Genomic DNA, 13,650 nt, shown 5'->3' with positions numbered 1-13,650 from the left:
ATAACAACAGTGTCACATCCAGTGAAAGCATGAAAGACAGGGAGAGTCAGGCACTTGATAGGAGTCATTGTTTCTCCATACTCTTGAAATGTTCTTGATGTCTTTAGATTCAGCATTTGAACCACAGCTGCACCATCTAGAATTACTGCATCAGTCTCAGGAACGCTCTTGTTTTCAAGCAGATTTGACTCCAGACAGTGAAGCAGATCTGCTTTAACCCCAAACCAAAGTTTTCCTCCACTTGACAGAGCTGGAGGTGCTGCCTGGTTTTCACGGGAAAAGAAGTGGTTGATGTCTCCATCTTGTGTTTGACATGAGATGTACAGCCTTGAAAAAAGGCCACAGTCACTCTTCAGTGCAGCAAGTTGTGCCTTTTGATTTGACCTTGACAGGTGGCCTGCTGAACAGTGGCAACTTGTTCTTTGGAACAGGATGTGTGATAGGTGTTGTACACCTTTCCAGCCTTTGGGTCACAAACTCGGTGTACTGCTCCTCACCAAGGGCATCAATCCTTCTTACAGTGTCAACAACTTTGGGATATCAACGATGTCTCTTGTGTCAATGACTAAAAGATCTTGGCTGTGTTCTAGAAATGGATTCCCCATCTCTTCCAGCACTGTGACGAGTGCCTTAACCTCCTTCAGGAATGTTGTTTGCACTCCAGGTTGCTGGTCATGGTGTCTTGAGTCACTGGGTCCATGCTGTTGGTTTGTTGCCTGTTCTTCAAACTCTTTAGTGATCCTGGCGATTTCTGGTCCTGCTACCATCCAGCTTCTGAGTGCTCCTGGATTTCCAGTCAGTCCGATAGCCCCACCAGAACCTTTGACCATGGCATTGTTCTGTTCATGGCAGACAGCGGTGAAGGTACTTGGCCTCAATGGAGATCATGTCACCCTCTGCAAGCTTGGCCAACAGAGCAGTGTCCTCAAGCTCAAGGGCACACTTCCTCACATTTCTGTCAATGTTGTAGGTTGATGCATTATGGAAACCTGAAGAACCTGCAGCAGGCTCATTGCAAAAGAAGCAAGTAGGTTCTGTGGACTGTGAATGGCTGTAGGCAGATCGCATGTGTACAGACGAGGTACTTTGTTGTTGTCATCATATGCTTTTTTGTTGAGTTTTAGCCGACAACTCTTGTGCCGCTTAACCTTGTGTCTCTTCAAAGTGGATTCCATGCATCTCCTTAATCTAATCGCTCCAGGTTGAGCTCCATTGATAGGCTATGTGCTGAAGGGTATGGAACCGGCGAAGGTCTTCTGCTAGGGATACATAGCCACTACCAACAAACTGTTTTGCTCTGTTTCTGAGTGGACACTGTAAAGGTTCATCTGTGACTACTTGACAGAGGACACAAATGTCCCAGTTAATGCTGGGGGTGGCTTGGATTGTTTGGATGAAGAGGGCTGGGTAGGGTCCATCAAGCTGTGAGGTTTTGACATGGTTGTGATCAAAATCACCAGCAAGACATGGAAATCTGAAAGGATAACAATTTAACATTGTATTAAACATTGCTCAAATATAATAGTACAAATGTGTCTTGTCCTATACCTGAAAGAATTATTGAAACATTAATGACCTAATACCCCTATGAATTAATAGTACCACATTAAACCCACATGAATTATGTTTGTAAACTAGGCTAAATCATAACAGCATTACCTATCAAAACCATCAGTCACAGTAATTCTCTTTCCTAGTGTACTTACAGGTAATCCAAAGGTTTCTTGCACACCTGGTACCATGCGCAATCTCAGTGCATCGGCGGAGTAGATACACTAAGGGAAATGGAAAAACCCACACACTGTCAATCAAATATTTACTTACTGTATCTTTCAACATTATAGTAATTCTTTTCTGATAGTAGGATTCTGATACTTGAACTTATTTTATTTCCGTGGGTACTCACAAGTTATCCAAAGATTTTGATGGTTTGGTGACGTGTCCAATAGGATGGGAGTGTGGAACACTAGCCTACATATAATAGGAGAAAAGGTACAGCTGTCTTCACTGGCTCGATCAAACATGTACTTCAGTACGATTATTACAATGAAACTTTATTTAACATAATTAAGTAGTAATTAAAGACACATCCTTATATTAACACACATTCAATCATTAAACTAACTTCAGCTCACATAAATGTTCCAGACTGTCTTCTAATTTAGCTAGGATAATTATTTTTGATAAATGTCCATGATTTTTTACCTCAAAAGCTAGCTAGTTAGCTATCTAGCTAGCTAACTAACAAGGAAAACTCCTTCCTGGCTATGGTCAAATTCATTTGCATTCAAAGGCTTATGTAATAATATTGTTTGTTCATAGTCAATCTGTTTACCTATTAAGGCCCCCACATACTCGGGCGTATTGTGCGCGTACTGTGAGCAGCACGGACTCTGTGCGCACTGTCCGCGGACGTTTGAGTTTTCATAGTCGGGCGTACGGCGTCACGTTAAAAAGTCGATTTCCCGCCGAGCAGTCTATTGTGTGACACCGAGTACGCGTACGCGGAGTCCGCACGGTCGTAAATATTGAGCTTTGTGTGCACGGGTCTGGCGGACGTCCGCTTTGGGTCTGCACTGAGTCCGCCTCGAGTAAGCGCGGATGTCCGCGGACTCATGTACGCCCGAGTATGTGGGGGGCTTTAGAGTATGTCAGAAGTGGTCTCTACATTGTGCGTACTGTAGCCTTTCATGTCGCCTAGCAACAACTCCTCGAATAAGCAGGCTACTGATGCTCTAGAGCAGGGGTTCTCAACTAGTCTCACTCTGGGACCCACATTTTCCCATGGTCGTCAAGTCACGACCCACTTTTATAGAATTCAAACCAAGAATTTTTTTTAAAGCCTTTAAAAACTCAGTTTGCTCTTTATTGAGCAAAGTGCATTTCAGGGCACATGAATGAAACTGAGGAGGACCATGACAACTGCATGTACGGAAGTTAATAAAAAAATATCAAACTGCACAGAATGGAGACCAACAAATTGATATATTTGACTTCTAATGCATCTCTGCATTCAGAGCATGTTCACAAAAGTGAATAAATATCAAATTGCACAAAATAAAGACCCACAAAACAAGGTATTTTCACTGCATTCAGGCCACATTCATAAGAATCTGATATCTTTGCATTCAGAGCAAATGGAGCAAATAATAAGAAACTGAGGAGGACCATTACAGCTGCATGTGTTCACGTGTCTCGTGTGCCTTTCAAAATAATACAGAAGTGTTGTCAGTTGGTGCTGGGGATATTTGGGCCGAAGAATCCGGGTGGTAATACCGGCATGTGTGGTCTTGCGCATCAGACGGGAATTCCTGGACCCCGATGGTGAATACACAGGCTTCAGGTTGCCTCTCGATTGAAACGGGATGCGTATTTTGCCACAATGTCCTCCTTTGCTGGCCTGTCCTCCATAGATGCCAATGGCGGTGGGACGCTGATCTCCTGCAGCTCCGCTCGGAAGTCGTGTGGGAGCTCAAAGACCTCATTGAAGAGCAGGTCCATCAGGTTGTCCACATAGTCTGTGGTGAAAAGCACAACAACAAATGACAGTAAATCAAAATTGTAACTGTTCCAGTTTTTTGGTTGTTCTTGGGTTCTTAGGTGCCACAACCCCCACCTAAGTTATTGTATTTATTTATTATTTATACAACAGTTAGTTCCGACCGGTCCCAACCGAGCAATTTGATTGGACAAGAGACGTTCCATGAGTGCTGATATACAGTATAACAGCACTGCGACTTTTTACAGACATTATCACTCCGCTGTTCAGCTGGACAGGAGCTAAGTCAGAGCCAGGCTCCCCATACAGGAGCTGCTCCATCTCTCTGCTGCTGCTACAGTTAAACGGACCTGAACATTAAAACCTGGACCTGACCTGGTCCGTCTAATTGGAGATAAATCTCTACTAAACCCGGCTGGGAAAAAAATCGCCGCGGGGGCAACTACGTTTTGACGGCGATGTGTTTTGATATTAGCGTTAGCTGTTGTTAGCCACGTAGCTCAGCTACTTAGCTTCAACTGTGTTTATATTGATTACATAGCAGATAAACGGATGTAATACGGTATCGATAACGTCTCTGTATGTCTTCACGCTGGTCCTGTTGCTCCGGTGCTGATCAGACACGGGCTCAGAACCAGAACCAGCACTGGAAGCAGCTCGGTGGAGAAGCTTGTAGCTAGTAGCAGCAAGCTAGTATGAAATGTTTATGTGTTGCCTGGCAACAGCCTTGTCTCCCTTCAGTTGCAGAACTATTTCTGTTGGCGGAGCCAAATAAATGATTAAATAAACAAACAAATCATAATCTCTTGTAGTTTATTACTGTTCTAAAATGCGCTCGTAGCACTGTTGTATAAAAGCAATATCACACTCGAGGTCGTGCTGTTGTAGGGGAGAGCCGGGTCGATTGATACACTTTTCATTTAAACGTCTTTTTCAAAGATGACGTTATGTACACAAACATTTTTATCATGTGATCAACAACTCACATGTGTATTCTCTTAGTTACAAGTGTAATTTAACACATATGTTGGATGATCGCGCTGTTTTATAACTTTGAACGTAAGTTGACATTTGTCTCAAACGCCCCACCTATGCGGGTCGTTTGAGACACAGAGGAGGGACGGTTGAAACAGCATGTTTTAAACAGAAACTACTGACATTACTCTCGTTTTTATGCAGCATATCGGACAACATAGTGTACTAGTTATTGCCAAAATGTCACATAATTTCTCACAATATAAATAGGTCAAATAAATATTTTTGTCCCGTGCGTAATTGTCAAGATCCGCATTTCGATTAAACTCGCCTTTCTTCTTTTGTACAAGTTGTTGGACAACTGCATTTTCATTTCATTTACTTATTTCCCTGTCCTAAGTCATGTTTATGGATACACAGTTGAACATATTGTCATTTTACCCTCGGCATTTTCCCCTCACTTTGCTGAATACCTATCTGTTGATTCACGTCATAAACACGAACATTAAAAATATGTGGTGTTTATTAAAAATACATGTTGTTCATTCAAATCGGTTCTTGTTCATTGCAAAACAGTTAGGCTATTAATTTGGTGATTTATATACAGATATTGATCGCGCAGTGTGACCACAATCACTACGCACGGTGGCGTGAGGGACATTTGAAACAGCTGTATCAATCGTCCCTCCAGCGACTACTGACAATAAAACCTGTTTTGCCTCTAAACTTCAAAACTATGACATTTCATATTTTAGGACCTGTTTATGTATGAATTCATCTGTTGTTAGGTCATATTATTATTGCATGAAACACACAATACAACTTTTGATCACAAAAAAACTACCGCACCTAACATTTTACTTTCCGTAGTAAAAAACAGGTTCGCGCTAATAACTTTTGAATGGCGTGACGTAATTTCACAAGCTTTCCCAGGATTGGTCAGTGTTGAGTGCTGAACATAGTGACAAAATCTGACGGCTCAAGCTTGTGTGGTTTTCGAGGAAATCGCTGTGTATCAATCGTCCCGTGTATCAATCGACCCGGCTCTCCCCTACTGTATATCAGCACGGTGTGATTATCTGCGGCACTCGGCCTGCGGCCTCGTGCCTATGACCGAATCACAGCCGTGCTGATATACAGTACAACAGCACGACCTCGAGTGTGATATTGCTTAAATATATATATTTATTTTTCTACCACAAAAGTGTGTGATTACATGATTTAGTAAGTTCTTTGTTTGTAACAAAGATTTTTCAAGTACACTTACTGAAGGATGTTTCCTCCTTGAGCGGCTGCACTGTACAGGGTTTCGTCTTAGAATAGTGCAACTTGAAGATCAGTTGCCCATCCTCTGCTCTCTTCTGGGGTCGCTCTCTGTTGTCATTATAATGCATCGCTGCAAGATATAATCTTTTGGGAGAAAGAGAAACAGATGTAATTACTTAATTGACATTTTCTTTTTTTTTCTTTTTTTACAGTTGTCAAAGTACAACTTACTGTATAAAAACGGGAAGTAATAGCATATGAAGACATACCCTCAATTGACTCTAAATTGACTTAAAAATTCAGTTGACAGGTATAATATTATCAAATGTAATGTGGGATTTACAGTTGATTTGTTGTGTATTAGTGGTACGTGCAACATACCGGTGGGCAAGCCCTAATTAGATATCATCACGTGGGCCAAAGATAATTCCATCACTGGCCTGTTCTGGCCCGCAGGCGTTAAGTTTGACATGTGTGGTCCACTATATGGAGAGTGTCTAGCAGTGCTAGCTGTTTATATTCAGCCTTTAAATACTCTTATTTACCTGCAGAGCATTCCAATATACGAAAACGCCACACTTTTTGGTGCAAAGCGGGTCACCAGGCTGTGGAAAGCTTCCAGTGCTGATGTCTGGTGATGGGGGCTAAGTTTTTCTACATCTTTCTGCATTCTCTTGCTGCTGATCTGCCTCTCCAGCTTGTAGAAGGCCGGGGTTCCTGAAAAAGAATGAGCGTGTAAATACATTTGCTAATGTTAGGCCAATACTATATCACACATTCAACAATTACATCCTTTTGAATCACTCATATATTATCTAATCTCGCCATGTTCACTTTGAAGATGAAATAATGGACTGAGTACACACCTGGTTGGAGCCATTTGTCCTTATTTGGGTCCTTTTTCTTTTGCTGGCTTCCTGGGTGTGACTCATGTTCACAACGGGGGTAGAGGGGGTCATCATGAGTGTGCTTGTCCTGTATATGGTTAAGCATGGAATTTAACTTGGCCACCCTCTCTGCGCCGGTGGTGGATGAAGCCGCAATCCAGTACACTTGATTCCGTATCATCGGCAACCATGTTGCCAGCTTCTCACACCCTTTCTGTTTGGAGGCTGCTCGTAGTTTCTTGGTCAGTCCTACCAACAAAACATGTTAGGAGCAAGTTAGGTGACCTGTGAACATGTGTTGATACATCAAATATACTCAAAACTATTCAACTAACAACTTATTTATGAATAAGGGGTGGGAGTAAATAGGTTTTACTTCTTCCCACTCCTTTTCGGATATGAAACAAACAAATAAACAAACAAAACAAAAACAAAAAATCAAATTACCTTTATTTTCAATTATTATTATTATTTTTTTTTATTATATATATATATATATATATATATATATATTTTTTTTTTTTTTTTTCAATATGTTGTTTTTGCAAAGTTTCTATATGTTATGTCTGTCCATTTCTGTATTATGTTTTATTTCTTTTAACATGTCCGAAATAAACTTAAACTAACTAACTAACTAACTAACTACTGATTTTACACATTCATTGCATCACTCCAAAAAGTACTCAAAAGGTCTTGAGGTGACCACTTCATTTTGAGTAAAGATAGCCCTAACCTCTTGATTGCCTGTGACAGTGAGCAACATGATGTACTGTTGCATGAACACCGCTCACAATTAATGATGGTAACTTCTGTATTTGACAGTGATCTTTACATACTTTTCTCAAAATGCCCAACATCATAGTAATGGGTGAACTGCTTCTCCCTCAGGTACTTCGCAACCTGGTTGTGTCGGTCAGTCACGATGCAATCCACAGTCACACCATTATCCATTATGTTTTTCAGGCTTCTGTCCAGTCCTTCCAATTCCATGTGATTGGAACTTGCCACCTCATTGCTCTGATTTTGAAGACAAGGGGGAAGAAAAGAGGGGAAAGGCATTTACAACTTTTATGACGTTATCTTTGTCATCTATACATAAAGTATATAAAGTAATGTTATGTAAGGAAAAATTATCTATCTTTAACCAAGTGCATCCTCTCATCTCTTCAAGTTAGTTATAAAATAAATTACACATTAATATGCTGGCGTTTTAGGTACGTGATGAAACAAATAGCTGGTTAATATGGCGAATTGGTGTATTTTGAGAGAAGCAGTTTTACAAACAGAAAATCTATGCACTTGATTAAAGATGGGATAATTCTTCCATGGTAATGATAACTTGAAATTAATTCAAATGATATTGTCACAAACCTGCACGAGCTGAATGTCAATAATGGTGTTCATTTGCAAGTCCATCAAGGTGTAAGTGCCAAATTTAGCACAATGTCCTGTTAATAGCATAGATATGAAATTCTCAACATTACTAAAATGACTGTTTCTGTGATGAACAGTAGCAAAATCTTGTAGGCACATAAGACCACAATTCAAAGCTGTAAAATGTCAATTACCTGGCGAGTCTGCCCTCATGTCTCCACCCAGTATGGTACCCGGTTCCCTCCTCAGCTGTTTAAACATTGCACACTGCTGCCTCTTCCATTGGTGGACCACAGCAGGCTCAATGTAAAGGTTGCAGTGCTGTCTGAAGGCCTTGTAGCCATGCACTTGCAACCGCAATGCCCTGAAAATCTTTTTTTTTTTTTTTTTAATTTTCATAATTAAAATATTTTCCTTCAGTTATATACTTTTTATTTGCTAAATTCTTACGTTATGCAGGTAACAGGGTGTAAATTTAATAATAAAAAATTATATTTAAAATACCTTCAACATTTTTAAATATGATGCCCCACTGAAGTACACAGCTGCAGACAGTTGGAGATTGCCAGCCGGGGTAGAGAATCCAATTAAAGGCTGGCTCCTCCATTGCCTGAAGTGCTGGCATCGTGGGCATCGCTGGACAATGGAAATGCAGGTGCCCCGGGTGTATTTATTTATCCTGCATGCACTCGTGCAGTGAGGGCATCTTTCAAAAAGCTCCATGAGGCAGCTTTCATATACAATGAACTTCTGCATCTCTACATGGCCGATGGGACTGTGCTCGGCGGGATTGGATTCCTCACTGTTTTAGCATAAGAAATTATAAACAGATTAGAGAAACAGTAATATAACAATGAAATGCACGTGTGGAGTGTAGAATAACTCACGAGATATCCATCGAATCAGACAAAAAAGTTGAAGATTCCTCTGGGTTATAAGAATGGTCTGGATCTAGAGCTGCAGAGTATGAGCTCCCCTCCCGAGGGCTGTCCCCCTCCTCTTCCTCCTCCTCCTCCAACAACTCAAGACGAGCCCTCTTCATCGGTGGCTTAATGGGTCTGGTGTTTGGTGTGGAAGTTGTAAATGTCTGGGTACCTTGTGGACAGAAGCAGATTGTTAGACTACAAGGAGCAATATTAGCAAACCAATAAAATTGATCCATTTTTGAACTATTTGTCGTTAGTGTCTGTATACAAACTGTAGGTAGTAGCCTACAACGAGGCTATAAAGTTGATACCCAAAGAGCTTAGTTGATATCACCATACACACACAAGTAAAACTGCCACTCACCCAGTTTTTCACTCAACACTAAAAAATCAGAATTGTGTGAAGACCACAAACCTTTACTCCTAAAATGTGGCTGCAGCTCAAAATTTTTCATTGAAAGCTGTGTGCCATACGTTCTTGTTGTCTGTGGTTCAGTCTGGCAGCCAACATGAACCATTTTGGGCCGCTCAGTTACTGCAGATGTAATGGCCTGACAGCAAAGAACACAAATGTTAACTGCAACGCAACATCATATCCATAAAAGTTACCTGATAACATAATCCAGAGAAACATAGTTTGAACTGCATAAAATAATAAAATATACAAGAATCTAAATAAAATATGAACAGCTGTTTGTAAAACCTGACAATCAAAACGACAATAACAAAGTCTAACACAGCCTCTTATGCTCTAACTTTTTCATCACATGAAAAAGTTATGTGGCGTTGACAGTAACGTTTCCGGCTACAAAGCTACATGACAGATGAATAAACGCTAAATAACATTAACGTTAGATCAACGTTACATGTTTGATTTGAACGACTATGGAGGTTCTATAAAGGCCCGTTGGTGCTACAAAAGAAGGTGGCGTTTGGTCCAAGGCTAGCTTCATGGGTGAATTCGCCTAATGTGGGACATTTTGTGAAATTCTGACTTCTGGTCTATATTGTGATATGAAGCAAACACTTTCAATCTACATCCTGTACCATTCTGAAATCCTTAGGTTGTGACCTAATGAAATCCAAAGAGAAAATTTTGATATCACACTCCTAAAAGAAATACCAAACATATTTCAACTCTGATTGCAAAGTTTTCTCCGGCAATCTCCGTGGCCTAATGTGGGACAGTCATGCTCCTAATGTGGGACACTAAAAAGTCTGTTTAAAAGTCATCTTAATTTACATGATGAATGCTAGATTGCAAACCAGTGTTCAATAATATCACTTATTGTCCTAGTTCTGCTTCATCTTCCATAGTATTAATGGCTTTCTACTAATTGTGTGATGGAGGTGACCTTTTACCCTGCGCTAAAGAGTGGACTTAGGGTCATTCCCAGCCCTGGTCAACACCACCATCCTCAGTGATCTCCCTATATTCAGTAATGTCTCCCCTCATCCTGTCTTTTTCCCACTGGTTGAGTTCACTTGCTTGATTATTTTCCTTTGCCTTACTCTTTTTTGCCACTGTGATCTGAAATACATTCAATTTACTGTAATTAATCAGTAATGTGCTATCCTTTGATTACTTCTAAACACAACATTTTTCATGAACATTATCAAAAAAGACAAGATTTAGAAACAAGAAAGAAAAAAAATCAGAGCCATTTACCCCTTTAACAGTATTATGACCACTTCCAGTTAATAAATATAATTTTCTTTTGATGTAAAATATTCAAAACAATGCATTATAACAATAAAACCATGTAAACAACCATTGTTATTGTTCAACCTATTCAACTACACAGTTTTACCTGGAAAAGCACTGCCCCACATTAGGAAAAACCACGTGTCCCACTTTAGGAAGGCATGTTTCCTAAAGTGGGACAGTAGAAATTTTGATCAAAATTTTAAATATTGAGTATGGTTACACCATATTGAGATATATTTTAATGCATCAACATATTATAAACATGATATAACAACATAATATATATATATTTTTAAATAAATTATGGCCTTAACATTATTTTTGTCCAAGGCTCTCCCTGCCAAATCTATGATTGGACATTTGAGATGTCATGTGATTTTGATCATGCAATATCACAGCTTGTGTGAGCCCACATTTACATTAACTTTATTTTGCTATAGGAAGACCTACACCCATTTAAGATTAAGTGTCCCACATTAGGCGAATTCACCCAAGCTACAAACAGTGCATCAAAGTTACAAAGTAGCGACTCAGTCTCACCGTCTGATGTGTCGTGTTCGGGTCCCGTATGTGTGGAACAACTCCTTTTTCCAGCCGGAGGGTCTTCGCTAATCCGGCGTTGTACTGTCCCAAATTCGCAAAGGTGTCCGGGGGGAAGTGTTTGGCACACACATACAGGTTGGCCGCTGGAGCAGCAGGAACATTGCCGTTGAAAATGAATTTGATCCAACTGTTTCTCAAATAAACATTACCAGATGGAATTGTAAAAATATTTCTATCAGGCCTTTGACAGTCAATAACTGAACAGTTATGTCCTCCGCTGCCCGTAGCTCTCGTTTTCTTCGACATTGCCTCTCCGTGCGCCAGGTAGCTTCCTCCTCTCCAGAGCACATGGAGTGGTTTCCAAGGGGCGCCTTCCCCCTCCCCATTCTCCTGGGCGTCCCGATGACGTCAACGAGAAGCCCAATCAAAAATCGCGTTTTTTTCAACTTCCGGTGAATTCAGGGGGGAGGAGGCGAGAGTGCAGCTCTTTGCCCGGAAAACAAGTCAGCTATTGTCAGTGACAGAGAAGATTGAGGTGTAGGGGAGAGTGGGGTAATTTGTGCCATGGGGCAAGTAGTTCCACCCCTGTTATCTAGAAAACCATAGAAGAAGTTGGTCATGTGACCACATATTTTTGAAGGGGCATCCATTTCACTCATCCTATCAAGAAGGGAGACACATGGCTTGAGAGGAAAGCACATTTATGTTCAAAAAACAAGTTTTTGCCCTCCAAAGTAAAATTTCTATGATCAAGGTTTTTTGATTGCCGTGTTTGAACAATTATAGATAACTTTGAAAACAGTTCACACATGTTTTAGTGCTTTATTAAGCTAGACCATACAGTTAGCATGATGCCAGCTCAAAACAGCTGGGGAATCCTTTTTTCTCAAAATGCTGGGCTTGGGTTAAGTTGTGCCAGTGGCAGTGCTGTCTGTGTATAGGAGAAACATGGCAGTGGGCACGGATTTGCTTGAAACTTAAAGGGATAGTTCAACATTTTGGCAAATTGGCCCATTGCCATAATTGCTATAGTCATAGCAGTAGGTTCGTTACCTTTAATTGTAGGTGTAAGCTATTTTTAGTACAGCGGAGCGCAGCATCAGGCTGCTCAGAGCTGCGCTATGGAGGCTAAGGGAATTTCTTGGTTTCCCTCATCAAACTCATCAAATACAAAATCCCAAAACTCCACAGCGCTTTTGTAGACAAGTTGTGAGCTGCACAATCACCACGCTATGAGATAATGACGGAACGATACGAAACGGAGCCGTTTTCGAGGTAAATTCATACAAAACCGCTGATGCGCGTTGCGTTCAGGGACAGTTTTTCAGCAAGCAGTCTCCGTATTTACCCTGTATTTACCTCGAAAAAGGCTCCGTTTCGTATCGTTCCGTCATTATCTCATAGCGTGGTGGTTGTGCAGGTCACAACTTGTCTACAAAAGCGCTGTGGAGTTTTGGGATGTTGAATTTGATGAGTTTAATGAGGGAAACCAAGAAATTCCATTAGCCTCCATAGCGTAGCTCTGAGCAGCCTGCTGCTGCGCTCCGCCGTACTGAAAATAGCTTACACCTACAATTAAAGGTAATGAACCTACTGCTATGACTATAACGATTATGGCAATGGGCCAATTTGCCAAAATGTTGAACTATCCCTTTAAAGCAGAAGTGAGTGGTCCGGTCGTTTTCGCTAATGCTGCGTTCCAGGCAGGCTTTTGAAATCGTAAATTACAGCTTCAAGTCACAACTTACGACTTTGTAGCGTTCCAGGCAACCCACTCGTGTTTTTCCGACCTGTTTTACCGGTGAAAGTCACTATAACGGCCACTCGTAACTTCCGACCGGTGAACTCGTACCAGATCGAACTGGTACCACTTCACGGTCGGAAAAATACGAGTTTCCTTGAACGCACCATAACAGTCCTCGTCCCTACGTCACCACATTCACGGCGTTCCTTGGCTGCACACACAGCCCTGCATGCCGTTCTCTCTCCTCATTGGATAAAAACTGTAGGATACGATAAATGTTTTCTCCTCGGCTCAGAGCAGAGCAGAGTGACTGAGAGACCCGTGTTTCAGTCCAAACACTCTATGTAAGTGATTGCTGTCGGAAGATATAACTATTTAAGACTTACATTAACACAAATATATCACTCACTTCTGCTTTAACATGTGTGATGAGGGACCGCCCCTGACCACACCTGCCCAGTCTGGTTGTGCTCGTAGCCTGGTGGATGAACAAAACATGGCGTTTCTTTGCGGCACAGCCCCCAGCGTGCCTCAGGCCCCTGTGACTGCATGGGGACAAGCGAAGGCCCGATCATTGCCGCTTCTGGCTTTAATTTTGTATTGAATGTCTTGCTTTTATATAGTATTATCATTTGTGAGATTAAAATTATCTGTTTTACTTCAATTATCAATGGCACAATTTACCCCAGTGTATTTTCTCTAATGGCACAACTTACCCCGCACCAGGG

General features: G+C 41.1%; 1 protein-coding gene and 1 long non-coding RNA gene across 2 annotated transcripts; both read right to left on the bottom strand.

The window, feature by feature from the left end:
• Positions 1 to 3,250: 3,250 nt before the first annotated feature.
• On the bottom strand, positions 3,251 to 8,235 carry LOC310988672 (uncharacterized protein). The gene is made up of 7 exons (XM_083975355.1): positions 8,196 to 8,235; positions 7,999 to 8,075; positions 7,464 to 7,644; positions 6,607 to 6,876; positions 6,286 to 6,457; positions 5,742 to 5,884; positions 3,251 to 3,518 (listed from the first exon to the last, which is right to left on the bottom strand). Exons 1-7 carry the CDS (start codon positions 8,212 to 8,214, stop codon positions 3,340 to 3,342), a joined length of 1,041 nt encoding a protein of 346 aa, XP_083831481.1. The 5' UTR covers positions 8,215 to 8,235; the 3' UTR covers positions 3,251 to 3,339.
• A 659-nt stretch (positions 8,236 to 8,894) lies between these two features.
• On the bottom strand, positions 8,895 to 11,436 carry LOC310988712. The gene is made up of 3 exons (XR_014595500.1): positions 11,176 to 11,436; positions 9,343 to 9,478; positions 8,895 to 9,096 (listed from the first exon to the last, which is right to left on the bottom strand). It is a non-coding gene; the product is annotated as an uncharacterized lncRNA (long non-coding RNA).
• Between the last annotated feature and the right edge of the window lie 2,214 nt (positions 11,437 to 13,650).

Source organism: Trachurus trachurus, assembly GCF_905171665.1.
Source record: "Trachurus trachurus genome assembly, chromosome: 7".
Taxonomy (NCBI): Eukaryota; Metazoa; Chordata; class Actinopteri; order Carangiformes; family Carangidae; genus Trachurus; species Trachurus trachurus.
The sequence above is the reverse complement of the archived record's forward strand: the minus strand, read 5'-3'. Positions and strand labels throughout refer to the sequence as shown.

Coding starts and splice junctions, on each gene's coding strand:
- LOC310988672 (XM_083975355.1), bottom strand. Junction 7,645..7,998: donor TTGACATTCAGCTCGTGCAG/GTTTGTGACAAT, acceptor CTTCAAAATCAG/AGCAATGAGGTGGCAAGTTC. Junction 6,458..6,606: donor GGACAAATGGCTCCAACCAG/GTGTGTACTCAG, acceptor ATTCTTTTTCAG/GAACCCCGGCCTTCTACAAG.